Raw genomic sequence first — 18,834 nt, 5'->3', positions numbered from 1 at the left:
ACAGGTAGCATGTTTTAGCATGAAGCTAGACATTACTAGCATGTTTTACCATTCAAACTGGCATTACTATCATTATGCTAGCCGTTGCTAACATGTTTTAGCATGAAGCTAAGCCTTCCTAGTATATTTATAGCACGTTTTAGCATGTAGCTGGGCAAATCTCAAGCCAACCTAATTATATTTTGAGTGCTGTTATTGTCAAATGTTGTTAAAGATGAACTTTGTTACCTGTGCCATGATTTTCAGAGGTCCGTTTCCAGCGTCTTTGGCCTCAACGGTGAATTCGGCAGGTTTGTTTATGATACAGCCTGTCTTCTCCAATCCTGGTCCATATGCCTTGACCTATAAACATATCAAACTCCATTAACACCAGTTATTAAGAATTTAACAGACTAATTTTAGGAAAATTTTAGGTCCTTTGAAATGACATGAAGGTAAGTAAACGATTTTTGGGTGAACTATTCTTTAAGGCCTATTAGAGTCAACACAAGATTGAAACTGAAGCCTTCTGCAAAGATAGTTCAATATCTGAGGGTCTTTTTCGCTGTATTTACCTGGTTGGGGTTGTTGGTTTTGTTGTCAGGGACGATGTAGGCCATGAAGGGACTGTCTTCAATGTCCTCATCATCACACATGACATGGACGGCGTATTCGCCCGGTTCTGTGGGCCAGTACTTCACGTTACACGAGCCATCGTTCTGATCCTCACACTCAATCCGGGCCTGAGATGGACCCTCGATCGCAAAGCCTACAGAAAATATACACTTATGTGTTGAGAGGTAGTTAGTCAGATTAGCATTCACTCTAAAATCAGGTTTCACCAAGCATGTGATCTTACCAAGCACGCCAATGTCAGTCCCGATGGATTCGGCCACGAAGTCTGCAGACTTGCCCACAACGCCTCCCTCTAGACCAGGACCCCACGCTCGGATCTTCTGCGGTCCGGCTTCAGAGCCCACCTGAACCTCGAAAGGACTGACCACAAGAAAACAGACACCTAATGTCAGATATCTGTGCAGTTTATTCTGGACAATTATCAAGAAAATGTCATATTTCACCACAAAATCAAAAGTAGTAAAAAAAAACAACAAAAAAAAACTACAATTTGTATAAAAGGAAAATTTAGCTTTTAGTTTGCACTATTAAAATGTTTTGCATTGTGACATTTTCATGACAAGTAAGCACATTCCACACAGTATGAAATATTATTGTAATACTACAATAATATCTCATTACTGCATGTGAAATGTGAAAAATAGGACATTTAGGGACATTGGTTAAAAAGCTAAAATATACAGTATATTAATGATATATTGTATGGGAATGAGATCGGAAAATCTGTTGAAATTGGTGAAAAAAGTGAAAATGTGTTGAAATGTCAAATCTTAATGGTTCTAAAATAGGCAAAATATAATTTCATATTTTATCTTTTGATTTTGGGATGAAATATGATGCTGATAGCTCCCTGCTAAATATTGTGTTTTCATATTTAGTGTTAAATATTAAATTATTAATGTATTATTTTGAATTTATTTAGAATAAATGATTAATTATAAATACATAATTTTAAATAATTTATTTGAAATATTAAATCTCAAAAAGTCAATTTAGTTTCAAATAAGCACACTGCTAATCAACTTAAATAAATGTCTCTTAAACTGCAGCTTAAGCACAACGCACAGCGCTGCCCGCTCTAGTTTGTCAGAATGTTCCATTTCCAACATTACCAAGAGTCATAAATCTCAGCTCTGACTCTACATAACCGGAAATCTCCCATCGAAAAGAGTTTGTGTTATTAGGAGTAACCACAGTGGGCGAATATTTGATTTTAATAGGGGTCATGGCTCAGTTTCCCCCCGTGTGCGTATGCAGGGCTGTTTTCCAGGTGAACAGGAGGGCGATTGTTTTAACTCGGGCTTGTCTCTTTCATTCAGGCATTTCGTCCACTACAGAGCAGCGATCTGATTGACTGATACTCCATCATGCATGTGATGACCAAAAAGTGTCCATATGCACATAAATACCAGCATGCAACCTAAGGCCACACACCACGGCATCCTATAAAAGGTTTATGAAATGCAAAAAGAAAAAAAAACTTGATTTATAAAAAGACAATTTAAGGTGAAAATGTTTGGTTCAAAGGGATAGTTAAAAATTCTGTCATTATTTATTCACCCTCATGCCATTCCATACCTGTATTATTTTCCTTCAACCATGAAACACAAAAGCAGAATGTCCGTGCTGCTCTTTTCCATACAATGAAAGTGAAAGGTAACCAGAGGCTGTCAAGCTCCAAAAATCCATACGATAGATTTGAGTGAGGAACAGATCTAAATTTAAATAATTATTAACTGGTAATCTTCTTTAACAATTTTTTTTACTCTCAAATCTCATGCTTGCACTGGTTTGTGTCTTGCAACCTTTCATGATGCACACAATTTGAAAATGTGCTAAATTAAAAATCATACAAATGCTATTTAATAGCAACAACTGAGGGAAAGATTTTTAATAAATAATGTCTAGCATTTCTGTCTGTTCCACACACAAAGCTATCGTATGACTTCAGAAGCCTTTGAATATAGCGCAGAGAGTACAGTAGCCATATGCACTCCTCTTATGGTACTTTTATAGTGCTTTTTGTCATTTTTGGAGCTTGTTAGCCTCTAGTCCCCATTCACTTTCATTGTATGGAAAAGAGCAGTGCCAACATTCTGCCCGACATCTCCATTTGTGTTCCACAGAAGAATGCAAATCATACAGGTTTGAAATTACATGAGGGTCATAAATTAAGACAGAATTCAAATTTTTGGGTGGCTACCTCTTTAATTCCCACTGCCACGGTTGCATCGTAAAAAATGAGCGCATTTCTGCATGACTGCACATCCACCCGCTACGAGAAAACAAATCAAACCGAAAACACAGCAGTTGTTTCTGTTCTGTGGTTCATTAAATAAGATGTTTATCCTACACGGTTCACATCCATCAGGTCGCTTGTGAATTTGATTAAATGTGTACATGGATTAACGCACGCTACGTCGGTTTCCTGGTGGTCCCGAGTGGCACTGGCGCTCTCACACGAGCACATGATGTCATGCTGCTTTCCATTTTGTCTTTCAAAGCCACCACACTCTTGACATCCAGAGCCAAGGGTTGCACACTAACGAGTCTGCTTGGCAATGGATACAACCTACATACTGTATCATACTTGAAGTTAAATCAAGCTTTTCTAATCAGCTAAATTCTGGACATGATTCTTAATGGTAGCAAACTAATTAAATACAATCAACTCAAGCTATTCAACACTGTTTGCATCAACACGATCTGTAAATTTGCACGTCTGGTCTGTATATATTCGACGAAGCCTTTATACCAAAACAATCCTGATCAAATTTATCCTGCTGTCAGCCCTGAGATCCAAAATACTGAACGCTGATGGAAAAAGAAAAAACATCTGGTGGTGATAAACAGAAGATTTGTTTCTGTACGCCATTATTGGTAGATCTAGAACAAATCTGATCAGACCAAGGTTATTATTGTTAAAAACTATAGCAAAGACAAAAACATGGAAATTGGACAAAAAGACAAAAGGTACAAAAATGCTGGAAAAATATAAAAAATTGATTTAAAGTTGTTGAATATAACTATAGAATCAACACATTAAGTTTATTGCAAAATATTCATAAATATACAAATAAATAAGTAGTTTGAGAGTGTTGGGAGAGCGTCTCGAATGCGTCGTTCATGGGAGTGGGCGGTCGCTGCAGAGCTCTTTTGGCTCGCTTTGTTCGTTGCGGTTCTCTGACTGGTGTATCATTCTCTGCAGGATCATGGGTAGTGTAGTTCTTCACCACGAATTCCACTATTAAATAATTTATTTCAGTTAAGTTGAAAAAAGGCAGACTGATGGCTTCAACAGAAGCATATACCATCGATTAACAACCTTGAAGCAGCTCACGGTACATCGGTCTTTAAAGGATTATACTTGTTGTTAAAACTCAATTTACCTATGGAAAAAAAATTAATAAGATTTTTATGCCAGAGCCAGACTGTTGCACTGTATTACAAAAAAAAGCAGCCATTTGATCAACATGTAAAACAACCAATAACAATGAATTGTTCAATGATTATAAGGGACAAAAAAGGCACATCCGCACTAATCCATGTTTGTTTTCTGACATCATAGTTTCCAAAGGATGCGGTAAAGGTTTTCGAAACATTACATTTTCAAACTAAAATATATTGGTATGGATGCGGCCTCAAAATAATACTGAAACACAATAAAAATTAAACAAAAATGTAATATTAGGAATGCATATGTATCGGCTGCTGATGTTTATTGGGCAATTATTGACCAAATTAAAACCATCAGCATTTCTGTTATAAGCATGAAAACGCTGATATTAAAAACCGATGGTTTATTTATAATTATCACACTTTATTAAAACTCTGTGAATTCAAAATGCACAATCCAGTTATAATGATGTAGAAGGGTTGACACTCCTAAGAACATGTGATATTGAATTTTTAAATCTCACATTAATAAGGACAAACTGGCATTACAGACGTGACAATTGTGAAAGTGGTACTTACCTATACATGATGAGGTACAACCATCCAAAACTCTGTGACTCACTTTGACTTCTGAGACATTAGTATGGTATCCACTAAGGCTGCACGATTGATTGAGTTAAGATTAAAATCGCAATATGGCCTTGCACGATTATTAAACTTTAAAAGGCTGTGTTTTAAAATATAGCATGCATTTCAGTGCTTCAGTCAGTGCTGTGTGAGCAAGCGGCGCCCTCTAGCGGTCTGGACGGCAATATCCATTATCCATTACAACGTGACAGAATATAAAAGGGCATTTTGTTCCTTTGGTTATAACTTTTTATTTTTCCATGACGTGGTTGACATTTCTGTGGAATTTCCCAACATAAGTATAATATGAATTTGTAACATTTTATCTTATACAGTATATACATATAAAATTTGTTTTGAACAGCAAAAACAAAAGATCAAAAATGTTTTATAAGCAAAAAATAACCTTTTTCACATTAATCATCATGCTATTATATATATATATATATATATTTTTGTTATTATTATTATTTTTTATTTATTATTATTCTATTTATTTACAGCATTGTGGCTGGCTCTCTTAATTTTGGCCTGTCATGTGTTCAACAAATCTAATTCATGTTTAATGGGAATTATTTATTGTTAGAACAATAATAAAAAAAATCTTTTGTGCCTCTTCGAACATTTTTAAAGTATAATTCCTCAGCAAAACAGTGATCTGATGACAAAATAAGGTAAGTGGCAAAATATCAGTATCTGTATTGACCTGTTTGTTCTGTATTGAAAAAAAATTCCTATCTGTGCATCCCTGCTTAATATTCACACAAAATAAAAATTATTTAAGAATGACTAAAACCAACTAAAACTAAATAGAAAACGAAAAAAAGAATAATAATCTAATGAAAAATAAAAGCGATTATAACCCTGATTTGGACAACTGTTGATCATGTTTTACAGAGTTTTGAATATTCTGAGAGATGTGATTGGTTGAGGAAACTCACCTCTTGGGGATGTGCTGCCCGCCCCAGGTGATGGTGACTGTGTACTTGCCAGGTGTGTGTGGATAGTACTCATAAGAACACACACCGTCTGATACGTCTTTCTGTTTTACGGACTCCTCCAGGCCTTCTGCAAGTGAGAAAATTTTCAAGAGAAACCGTTTTGTAAATTAATTTATCATTGTTTAATTGAAGTACCACCACAGCACTTCTTTTAAGGAAAAGTCTGCCCAGAATTACAGTGAAGAGCTTCTAGAGTCTCAAAAGATGAGACATCTGGAAAGTTTACCAAAAAGTGGAAAATTGTTAGCAAGTGATTCAGGGGAGAGAATGAGTTTGTGTGAAGTTAAACCATTTATTTGGCTATTTGGTCTTTTATGGTTTCAAGTTACTTACTGGGTCCCTTGACTGCGACCTTTAGATCGCCACTTCCTGCGTTACGAGTGTCGACTTTAAAATCGGCCACCTGTCGTACTCTCACGCCTCTGGGCTGCAAACCTCGTCCTGTGGCGCGGCACGCACCGGGCACAGATGCTGAAATACACACACATACACAGTAAAAAATTATTGACGACAGGCCATTGATTTATTGACAATTAATGCAAATCATATGCATAAATTAAATTGAATTAGAAGGTGGACTCAGTGATATTTGCGTTTACGTTGTGTTGCAGCATCACCCAAAACAGTTCTCAGTTACCAATGTCATTGTAAAAATGCGCTATTCACAGTCAGACAGGACTAACTTTTACTCGGAGTGAACGCATCCAATTACAGGGGATTATTAAGATAAATCGTGCAATATTCCGCTGGTCATGTGACCTCAACAAGGTAACCCAGCATTGATATGAATCTTACAAGCACCCAGAAAAGAATATCGTTGCGTAACACCACACCAACAATTAAACACTCTATTAATGCCATACTATTATTGGACAGAGTCCTCCGACATTTACAGAACAGCAGAATTATGTCCACGAGAGTGAGCCAAAACCCACATCACTGACGGAGAGAGGGACTCCATGGCGTCCCGCTCTCTCATTAGATTCAGATGTGGTGCAGTCGTGCGGCCCTGTGCCATTCAGCACACAGAGCTTCATTCACCTGCAGCATAACGAAACGCATCCTGACAGAATGACTTTCCATTAAATAAACCTTCTGAGACACAAATATAACCTCCTGTATGATGACGTCACACACTAAACTCTAAAAATACCTGCAAGTGGAATTTGAAATACTCATTTGTTTGAATTAACAGGAAAAAAGTGGAACAAAAATGGTTCTTCCAAAGAAGTTGAAAAGGCATTTTGGCCTTTTTATCACCTTTATTAATAGTACAGTTGTGTTCTATAGGATTGGAAAATACTGCAAGCCGGATTCGAACTTGTGTCTCCCGAATGAGCAGCACGGCTCAATGTATTTGAATGCCATTTGGAGGAAATATCTTTATTTAAAGGATATAATGGATTTATGAAGCTCTTTGATAGTTTAATGTCCTGAAATACAACTACATCGTGCTGTAAAACTTAAAAATAGCTGTTAAAAAGCATAAGCCGTTTTCCTCCGAGTCTCATTTTGGTTTTACGGCACATGTGGTTGATTTTCCCGTTCAGCAGTTTGGGTGTTTTGGTTTCTGAGGTCACGCTCATCTAAACTTGCCCAACAAATGTACTTTAAAAATCAACGCAACGGTGATAAATACTAATCCAATGGGAGCACTAAAGCTACTGACCTTCCAAACCACAAGCTGTGAGTTTTAGTGGAAAGAAAATCTATATATAAAAGGAGACCGAGGCTAGTTGTTACACTTTTACTCCAGTGAAAAGTTCTTCGTGTAGATTTATTTTTAAAAGACCATTTCTATTTAGACTCAAGACCTCTCTACAAAAAAAAAAAAAAAAAAACCTTATTGAACCATGTCACTCATTGACCTGGAAAAAAGTTGCATATACCCTACATAGTGTGATGGGGCAAGTTGTCACAATGAAACCTTATTACAGAATTTATGCAGTAAAATATTTGTGAAACAAAACAATGAAACAGCAAAAATCTAAAAGGTAATGCACAATTTTAAAACACTGGTTTGGCCAACAAATTCTGTAATACATTGTATACATTTACATATTTCAAAACACATGTGAGAACAGTACTTGCCCCTAACCTGACCATTTCAGTTGAGAGAAGGGGAATTCTCATCTTTTTATTTTGTACTCCTCAAATGCATTTAATTTGAAATTTTGATGATTTCAACACTGGGAGATATGATGTAATTCAGCTTAGAAGATTCAACAGTACATTCACCATTTAAATTTGAACAGTAACAATTTGTAAAATTGTTAAAACAAGCCTGTTAAATCACCAGCATGATAAAGTAACTACACAGGAAAATCAGTTAAAGTCCATTTCTGTTACAACACAATTGTTGCATGCTACCTGGTTGGAAAAAGCTGCTTCATGGAAAAGGAATTTGGTGTTTTTCAAGCTTTTTCTTTTTTTTTTTTTTTAAATCTGTTCAGCGGTACAACATGTTCAGTGATGCACACATACAGCAATAGTGCTGGAACACTACTCAATGCACACACACAGAACAGTCAAAAGTTGTGTCAGGTGGTAAGGATTCAATAAAAAAAACCAAAGCTAGGGTTGGGAACCGAGAAAAAAATAAATAATGAAAACGAATAATTTATCAAAATTACATTTGGTTCTATTAACTGTTCTTGATTGTCGGCATTCATCTGCTGAAACGGATGCAACACCGTATTACATGTTTCCTGCACCACTGTTAAATCTACAGCACCATCGCTAAAGAACAATCAGTCAATCAGTCGGAGCGGTTCTCGACTTTCTGAACTGTACGTCATTACTTTGTCCAATTTCAAAACTAACTTTTCAAGTACTTCAAGAAATGTTAATTGAATCATTTGGTGGAATATGAATCAGAATTTTAAAATTCCTTATAATTACCATACCTATTCCTTTTGTAATAAAACACGCAACAAAATGCATACCGCAATTTTTGAGTGTTAGTATGTCTATTGAGCTTTGCGCCATTCACATGCACTGAACACAAATATTTAAGTTTTAGAAAACAATCTAAAAACTAAAACATGGGGAGGAAATGAAGCCTTACCGGCACCACGAGCCAGATTTAAATAAGCTGGCAGCAGCACACATGCCACAGACGAGCACGCTGACGAACTGCGACTACATATAAACGGCTTTTATAGCCAGTGTAAAAGCAGTGCAGACCCCTGTAACTACATACAATTACTGAAGTCTCTCTCTATTAGTCCACAGAGCAATAATATCCAACTGAATGAGGCAATCCAAACATCTGAGCTGCTGTCGATTCTCTGATAAAATCATCTGACTTAAGACAATTAATCAAGAGAAAACAAAGTCTTGATAAAGCGTCCCATTTACTGCTTCCAACTACACATTCAACCAATTGCAAGCATAGAAAGAGGACACTTATTAATGAGAACTTTCTATATTTAATTGGGTAAGGTACCTGGGCCAACGTTGACGGTGAAGGGGCTCTTGGGGATGGCGATTCCTCCAAACGTTATGTTGATGTTGTGGGGACCTGCCTGCACAGGTTTGTAGGTGCAACGGAAAACGTTTTCCCCCTTGTCTTCCATGATGACCTCCACAGTGTTGTTCTTACTCTGAGGGTCTTTTATCACAGCTGTCACGTCACCCACTCCGGCTCCTGTTTAATGAAGAGGGAACAAAGTTCAAGACTTGGGGCCTTCAAAAAAAAAAAAAAGAAAAAAAAAGGGGGGGGGCCTTCGAGACACTTTTGGGACAATAAGACAGTGAACATAATTTTGCCAAGTAGGACAAGGTCCTGGATCAACATCCTTGTTGGTCCTGGAACAACTTTCCTATGAACCAATTAAATTTTGGGGATTATGTCTCCTGAAGCGGCACGTTCATTTTTGGGTGAGAACAGACCAAAACGAACTCTTTTTTTCCACTATAAATCTTGCCATCTGCAGTCTCCTAGGCACGATTATAATTTGAAGCTCAAACACACTTCCTCGTGCTTGATGCATCTGAAGAGCGCGTATACAGCGCATGAACAGAGAGTTTACATGGACAGAGGATTACCTTTATGCTGCCTTTGATTTGCATGTATGGATATATTATTATATCCATAAAAATATCTTTAAAAGAAAGTCCTTTTTAAAAAGAAAGTCATAAGAGTTTAAGACAGCAAAAGGGCGAGTAAATGAAGAATTAGCATTTTTTGATAAACTATTCCTTTAAGACTTCCTAAAGGCATTTGGACTTTGGGACAGTCAACACTTTGAGGGCCGTCAAGACTTTGGGGCCTTCATGACAGGGACCATAATTTTTTCCAAGTAAGACTGAATCAACATTCCTATGAACCAATCAGATTTTGGTTAGGTTAAGGGTTCAGGATTAGGAAAAGGGCTTTAACAACATTCTAATGAACCTATCATACCTTCTGATTTAAGGGGCATTTAGGGTTAGGAATATGTTTAACAAGAATGTTTTTCCAGGACCAACAAAAGATGCTGACCTACAGTAAACTTCAAAGGCCTTTGAGACATTGGGGCCTTCAAGACTTTGGGGCAGTGTGCCACTTTTTTCTTCTTTTAGAAAAGCTCAAATTCAAATCAGAGAAGAGCTCTCCAAACATAGTAATGCAGCATTTTGATATAACAGTGTTGTGACTTTACGCAGGGTTTGGTCAGAAAACATCAGAAACTATAGAAACGTTGGATTTCAAAACCATTTTTTATTGTAATCAGGCTCACTTTGAGGCTGTTCTAATTGGTTCACACCTGCTGTGTAGATGTCAAAATAGGTGGGTTTGTTGGCAATGTTGCCCAGTGGTTCCAGTCCGGGTCCTTTAGCCGTGACTTTAGTGGGATCTCCCTGCGCTTTGTCCACCTCCACTTCAAACGGACTCTTTGGAATTGGTTGTCCAGCAAAAAGTACGGTCACCTGCAAAATGCACACAAAACACAATGACCCTATATTTCGCGGAATGAATCCTGGAAAAAAACAGTCTAACTGTGTTTACACATAATACACCCATTGAATTTACATTTATCCCCCTATATGACTATTACATTGAAATGCTGTTTAGGATGCTGTCTATTTCAGGTTCTGACGACAGAATGCAATTCATCCTGACCTTGTGAGGTCCCATGACCTGAGGGATGTAGGTCACACTGTACGTCTTTTTGCTTTCGTTCAGCATGGGTTTGACCTCTTCTCTGCGACCCTCAGGGTCTTCAACGTAGACAGTGACCTGCCCTTGACCCGCGCTGAAGGTGTCCACCGTAAACACAGCGGGACGCATTACTCTGTTACCCATCGGCTCAATACCTGCAAACACACGATGGATCAAAGATACCACATGAGAAATAAATGAAAGAACAGCAAGAATTCCCACTTTTAGTGCAGTCCAATGATTTCCCAAGTGGAAACCACTCACCCGTAACTTGTGGAATGTGATAAGAAAAGTGAAGCCATGATTGTAAATCCCTGACCGCACTGCAATAAACGGTTTGCTTACTCAGTATTTATGTCTTGCTTTCCTGTAAAAATATCTAAACATCCTTAAAACAAGATACTTTTATAATGTAAGATAGTAAGTCCTGTTTTCAGATAAATCTAACAAAAATGAGTGAGATGTACTTTTTTTAAAATTATAAAATTTTAAATTTTAATTTCCCCATTGGCAAACAGTTTAATATTTTAAAGTTAAGCATAAACATCACTACATTTTCTAGATTTCTCAGTAACAAGACTTAAAATCTAGTGCAATGTATCTTGTTCTAAAGATGCTTGGATATTTTTAACTGGAAACAAGACAAAAATACTGAGTAAGAAAATCTTTTTTTTTTTTTTTGCAGTGGGAAAAGGAAAAACACTGTACATTCATTACTCAAGCACAACAGAACCGCATTATATGGCGTATAAAATGGAAATTCGACTTTACACAGTGACACTAAAAAATATAGCCACAGGTATTTCACATGATGCAACAAACATGGTGAATCATGGAACAAGTTAATTTCAGCAAATGAGATACGGTTTCCATACATTGTTTTAATTTTAACGCCGTTAAAACAACAATGACATGGTTTAACTCTCTTGAAAGAATACGTCCCATCTAGACTGACAAAATCCCCACTGTTTAAAAGAGTGATGTAAGAATATGTATTTATTGCTTAAAACTTTAGGATGTATGCTATGGACAGGGCAAGTATATATAAAATAAATACTAAGCTCAGGGTAAAAGCACTATAACCTAACAAGCAAAGCGCTTTTCATGCACTGAACAAACAACTTCAGTCTCTTAAAAACCTCTTAGCAGTAAATCTTGATTTTGGGTGCCGCTTAAGGGCCCCTTGTTTAAGTGCTTCATGCAAGAGTGCTTCTAAAATGTAGCTTTGCCATCAAGGAAAATACTCAAAATCAATGATGGCATTTTTCTAATTTACATTTTAAACTTAAAATTAATTTAATTTCTATAATATATTTATATAAATATTCTATTTATCTTTTCAATTTTGTAAAGAATTTAAATTCATTTTACTTAACATATCTTTGTTTAAAATTTTTCTAAATCCTAAATCTTTGTTTATTTCAAGGTTTAATTAAAATGTTTAAACCCAGATTTGCAACATGGATTCAGACTTTTGCACCCCCACTTCAAAATGTATTATGTATTGGCCATCAGCCACCCTTCTCTCTAAATATTGGCATCAGCATGTAGGTTAAACATGATTGTATAACTTAAGCATAAAACAAAAAATGCAACACTTAGTAGGATGTTTGTCCGACACTAAAGTGGCTGACACAAACTTGCATTTTCATAAAACAAAGTTGAAGGTACCCCAAACAAGCACAAGCATGTGGAAATTGGTAGTGCAAACCTTTATAGTCGAGGAAAATCACACACGCACTTGGAAAAACCCCACAAAGCCACACGCAAACCTCTGGACTCATAAAACACACATTATTTCCAACCAGTAATTCAATTTGCTACTGAAAACAAAAGCTCTACACAGGGAACACATATGATTTAGGAAACAAGGGTGACTATGTCACCTTTTAAATTAGTTTGTATTTTTGTGTAGTCCTTTCAGAGAGGAGACGATCACTTAATGGAACTATGACCGTGACATTTTTATTCTAAACCGTAAATTATATGGACTTTTGGCTCTGTGGAGTCGGCACCCTGGATGTTTGAAAACAGTGGTGAAGATTTCCCAGTCTGAAGACTGCAGCCGTCATAACCCATCCAGTCGTTGTTGTTAATTATAGCATTCAGTCATGGAACATTTGTGCAGGTCACCTCTGGAGTGGGAGTCATAACTCAAACTCATTAGCTATCCAATTTTTACTGGTTAAGCCCAAATTTACAACAGGTAAGAGGCACATTTTCACACCATACATCAATCCACAACATAATAGCATGAGAATTTTGTATTTTCACAGCACTAATTTATACGAGCAGACACGAAGGTCAAAGCTATGGAAGCCAAGGAAACTCAAAATGAAATCATTTAATAAATATTTGAATATTTAAATAGAGCTGTAGAATGACCGCAACCCTGAAAATAAAAAAAGACATGAAGCTCAGGTTTAAATTAAAAATCAACTTGTGCTAAAATTAAATGCAAATGGATATTATTGATTTATTTAGCAATTTAATTATTAATTGTAATAATTTATTTTTTTGTATCACCTTTTCTCCCTATTTGGAATGCCCAATTCCCACTACTTAGTAGGTCCTCGTGGTGGCGCGGTTACACGCCTCAATCCGGGTGGCGGAGGACAAGTCCCAGTTGCCTCCGTTTCTGAGACAGTCAATCTGCGCATCTTGTCACGTGACTCGTTGTGCATGACACCGGAGACTCACAGCATGTGGAGGCTCATGCTACTCTCCGCGATCCACGCACAACTTACCACACGCCCCATTGAGAGCGAGAACCACTAATCGTGACCACGAGGAGGTTACCCCATGTGACTCTACCCTCCCTAGCAACCGGGCCAATTTGGTTGCTTAGGAGACCTGGCTGGAGTCACTCAGCACACCCTGGATTTGAACTCATGACTCCAGTGGTGGTAGTCACCAATATTGTTTTTCAATGTTCAATACAAAATGGAATAATTTTTGTGTTAGTGTCCGATAACCGATATGCATAGCTGATTTTTTTTTTCTTTTTCACCCAATTTGGAATGCCCAATTCCCAATGTGCTTTTAAGTCCTCGTGGTCGTGTAGTGATTCGCCTCAATACAGGTGGTGGAGGATGAATTCCAGTTGCCTCTGCGTCTGAGACCATCAACCCGCGCATCTTATGTTGCTTGTTGAGTGCGTTGCCACGGAGACATAGCGCGTGTGGAGGCTTCACGCCATCCACCGCGGCATCCGCGCTCAACTCACCACGTGCCCCACCGAGAACGAACCACATTATAGCGACCACGAGGAGGTTACCCCATGTGACTCTACCCTCCCTAGCAACCGGGCCAATTTGGTTGCTTAGGAGACCTGGCTGGAATCACTCAGCACACCCTGGATTCGAACTAGCGAACTCCAGGGGTGATAGCCAGCGTCTTTACCCACTGAGCTACCCAGGCTCAATAACTGCTTTACAAAACTAATATTACGCACGGTCTACAAATAATTAATTGAACTAGTTTTAGTTGCAATTTACACTTATTCAAAGCCCCTCACTTAATAAACATTTAAACTGTAAAGTCTTTTGTGTCTAACTTTTTTGTTAAGCCTGATATTAAAGAACCAGTCACCATTTAAGTGTAAATATCGGTTAAGAATATCAGTCAAACTGATTATCGACCAAACTCCATTAACAACTTCAATATGTATAAAAAGATTTTAAATATTTAATGGTTTAATTTAGAGTAAACCAAAATATTAGACATTTATCAAATGAGTTGTAATTGTAGTATTTTTATGGCTGCCAAAAGGTAACACGTTAACTGAGATATTTAGATATGTTTGACGCTGTAAGATTTTAATGTGGTCAACACATTTACCCAAGTTACATTTATAACTTTGATCATTTTATAATACAGGTATGTATTCTATTAAAAACAGAAACAAAAAATTATTTGCGGTCATTATTTTATTTCTTGAAAACGTAACAATTATTTTATTTTAGCTTCAGTTTTTCCACTTAGTTTTGACTTATTTCAGTTAACAAAAATGTTTGCATTTAGTTTTCATTTATGATAATAATACCGTCCCACATGTCATCGACGACATTGTGTCAGGTGAGTGAGAAAGTCTCTGACCATTATGCCCAGTTGGTTTTGACGAAACCATAAACTCTGACAAGGATCGAGAGAATTGCGAAGTCCTGAAACCAGAGTGGCACTTCCAATGAGCCGTGAAACACATATGAGTGATTTGTTGATAACAAGTTACAGCACTTCAAAGAATACTCGCATGATATCTTCTTGTTTCTATGTAAACAAAAACAACAGGCCTACACAAATACTACGGTACATTAGTTTCACTGAATGCAACTGAATTCTTCATACAAACTCCCTCTGAAGCTTACGAAAGCATCTCTCACCTGGACCGTAGGCACGAGCCTTCTTGGGGTTGAGTTTGGGTTTGAGCGGGGCTCCAGGCTTCAGTTTGGATTTGGGGAACTGTGACAGATATGTCATAACAGACTGTTCGTCCACACTGGGGTCAATGATCTCCTCAGGAGCGATGACCTAGAATGAAACAAGGTGTTAAAGGTGTTTTCCATACAAACGGCAGTCTGTCAAGTTCCAAAATTGCCATTCATTTTTTTATTATTTTATTGGCGTACTAGTAAAGACCATGGAGATATCACAAATATAAATAAGCTGCCAGTTATAAATGGAGCCAGAATGATCTCAAAAAGAATACAGTTACAAAATACAATTCAGAAATGCACAAGTGAGACCACAAATATTTTCCCAATTGCCCACACAAATACGACTCAAATTCAAAACATTTTTACAAATACGTATCTATCAAGTTCGTGAATTAATTAGCATTAAAAGACTTGTGAATGTTGTTACATTTATTTATGGATCGTTGAAACTGCATTTGCAAAACGTCACATGTATGTGGATCACTTTGGACTTGTGTGGCTATTTTGAGACTTTCCTGCCAGGTTTCGGTTCACAAATTGCCTTTTTTTGTAAATATATTCTTTTTGAGATCATTCTGGCTCCATAGTTATACAGTGTTGCCAAGGACAGTCATTATTCAGAAATATTTCTCAGCGCCTGCCTACTTTTTCAGCCGTTTTGGTTCCAGAAGTTCTATTCCCATTTATTTTTCCATATGAATTTCATAAAGTCCTTCATAAAAGAGCTGTAAGCCATGAACCAAAGCAACCAGCTCTGAGGTGAATCACAACATTACAAACTTTGATTTGAAGCTAAAAAGTATTCGAAAATCAGACAAATAAACAAAGATACAAGACTGTGCACTTAACATCTTCAATGAGGGAACAAACTACAACTATTGCGAATGACGTAAATGAATAGTTTTATATTTTCCCAACATATTTCATTTGATATAAAGTTGTTGATAAGTAAAGAATCAATATTTTTAAAGTACACAGAAGAATATTCAGATATATGCCAATGTGTAGGTAGTTTGAGGGTGTTGGGAGAGAGACTTAATTGAGTCATTCAGGGGAGGGGGAAGTTGCTACAGGTCTCTTTTGGTGCAATTCTCTGATTGGTGGATCTCTCTTCAGGATTATGGGTAGTGTAGTTCTTTAAATAACGTGAACTGGTGGCTTCAACAGAAGCGTATGCCATTGATTAACAAACTGTCTTTATAAGTTATTATTTACTTCCAGAACCAGACTGTTGCACTCTATATTGACTTAAATATCTGTCTGTTTGTCTAAGCTGTTGAATGACCTCAGAAGACTCGGAATGTAGCGCACAAGTCATAGACTACTTTTATGGTGCTTTTCTGTCATTTTTAGAGCTTGGAAACCACTGGTCACTTTTTCATTCAGCGTACATGACTGATTGTAATGACATGAGGTGAGTAAACGATAACAGAATTTTCATTAATGGGTAAACTATTTCTTTATGTGTTTCCGATTAGATTCTTAGAAGAAAATATGGCAATGTTTCCCATCAAGAGAATAATATTTGGAAATGCGCCTGAAAAGTGCTCCCTGAAGTTCCCACAAAATTTTAGTGGCAAAAGATTTAGGGTGGGTTGCACCAATAACGATTAAATTAAGCAGAGTTTAGAGCTAATCCAGGGTTTGTTGAGAAGTTTTATTTTTCTTTGAGTTGTGTTGCACCACTTAATTTTAAATATGGATTAACAAATCAGAGATTAAACTTAACCCGTGATTAAAACGGTCACCTGCTATTAATTTTGTCTGCCATGATGGATTCTGAACTTAGTTGTAGATCGTTATTACACAGGGCCGATCAAGAATGTTAAGAAAATGTTGGAGCAGCGTGTACAATGTCACAAGCTTTAAAATATGGCATCATAGTTTAAGAAAAAAGGACCACACGGGTCTCGGATTGACCACCTCCCCTCGTCAGCACCACTATTATGGCCAGAAATTAACAGCCCATGCTGCCGATTGAAACGAGTTTAAGAGAGGAGAAATAACGATCACCGGTCACTTGTGACCACTCTTGTTAAATGCCGAAATTACACTCTACTCTTGCTTCTCCTCGAGAGATCCATCTCTGTCCGGTGTCTCCGCATGTAAAGGATGGAGAAGCGGGTAATCGTGCCGCTACCGAGGCGAGCCGCCACACTCACACAACGAATTTAAAAGCACACATTGCGACCAACGGCCCAACATATCGGACCATAATAAACAAATAATAGGATAAATGTCTCTGAGGGCTGACGGCACATCCACTGTTCGTTTACCTAGTCATTCAAGTTTAATTGTGATTTTATTTAAACCACCTCAGCTGCAAGTTTGAAGTTAATCCCTAACTGAGATTTAAATAAGATTTTAAAGTATTGGAGCAACAGGATTAAAGTTAACTCAGATTTACTGTGAAATTTAAATCAGGGTCAAATCGATGGTTAAAATGTAACCCTGATGATTTTTAAACAAGGTTAAAAGATGGGTGCAACAAAATTATCAGATAAACCTTGATTTAATCTAAATTTAAGATTACTCCTTGTTGGTGCCCACCCCTAGTGTCATAAATCTGAATCTACTTCTCTAAGGTCATAAGCTCCAAATTTATTTATGAAAAAGACAAGGGTCATGGTTGTCCAAACTGAACATCATTTAAGGAAAAACAGTAAAAAAACTACGCATGAGATAAATCAGATTTTAACCAAGTACAGTTAACTATAATCCACCTATTAATCAGGACTGAAAATATGTGTGTTTGCTGAGGAGTGATTGAGATATGGAGAGTATCGTATTAACTTTGAAAATTTGACTACCTCCTCTTAGGCAAACAGTGTAGCCTTTACTGGCAGATTTGCATGCAAACTATAAATACATTAGCATTATTACTACATAAAGAGCCCATCCTTATTCTTATCTACAGTTGATATTTGCCTATTAGCATGAATGGGGAGAAAGGAAAATACCATAAGCAGCTTTCACTGTAGTGGGAACCTTCAAACACACATAACTCAGCAGATCTAGGGTGCCTTTATGGTGTTTAATGGGAATCTAATGGTAAATGAATGAGGGTTCAAAAGGTCTCCGGCTCACCTGTGGAATTCCGAGCCAGTCATCAGCGAGCTGCATAGCCTCTGTGGCGTTTTCTACGGGTTTCTGTGAGTCCCAGATCTCCCAGTCAGGACACAGGCCTTTAAAACACAAATGGCACATCATTTCAGAACTGTACTAATGTAAAGATCTTCAAAAACATGACAAATGGAACAAGATACATTCATGAGGATGCCATAATTAGAGTGGATAATTGATGCATGTCACTAACTTTGAGAGTTTGTGTGGTCGACAGTGCTAAGTGGTTGATAAGGTGTCCTGTGTGGTTGCTAGGCAGTTGATGATGGTAGATGAGGTGTTCTGAGTGGTTGCTAAGGTGCAACAAAGCAGTTGCTAGGGTGTAACTAAGTGGTTTATATGGTGTTCTGAGTGATTGCTAGGCAGTTGCTGAGGTGTTCTGAGTGGATCCTAGGTCGGATCAAAGCAGTTGCTAGGGTGTAACAAAGTTGTTGCTAAGGTCTTCTAAAAGGTTGTTAGAGAGCAACCAAGATGATGTTGGGCAGTGGCT

At 37.3% G+C, this 18,834-nt stretch overlaps 1 protein-coding gene across 1 annotated transcript in view; it reads right to left on the bottom strand.

Annotated features, from left to right (window-relative positions):
• LOC127427840 (filamin-B-like) overlaps positions 1-18,834 on the bottom strand; it is a 101,761-nt gene that overhangs the window by 45,327 nt on the left and 37,600 nt on the right. Inside the window, 10 exon segments of the mRNA XM_051675665.1 lie at positions 229-342; positions 555-748; positions 839-975; positions 5,580-5,706; positions 5,973-6,110; positions 9,088-9,288; positions 10,391-10,553; positions 10,747-10,940; positions 15,168-15,315; positions 18,309-18,406. Of these exon segments, the coding sequence (XP_051531625.1) occupies positions 229-342; positions 555-748; positions 839-975; positions 5,580-5,706; positions 5,973-6,110; positions 9,088-9,288; positions 10,391-10,553; positions 10,747-10,940; positions 15,168-15,315; positions 18,309-18,406 (1,514 nt within the window).

Source organism: Myxocyprinus asiaticus, chromosome 37 (assembly GCF_019703515.2).
Source record: "Myxocyprinus asiaticus isolate MX2 ecotype Aquarium Trade chromosome 37, UBuf_Myxa_2, whole genome shotgun sequence".
Taxonomy (NCBI): Eukaryota; Metazoa; Chordata; class Actinopteri; order Cypriniformes; family Catostomidae; genus Myxocyprinus; species Myxocyprinus asiaticus.
The sequence above is the reverse complement of the archived record's forward strand: the minus strand, read 5'-3'. Positions and strand labels throughout refer to the sequence as shown.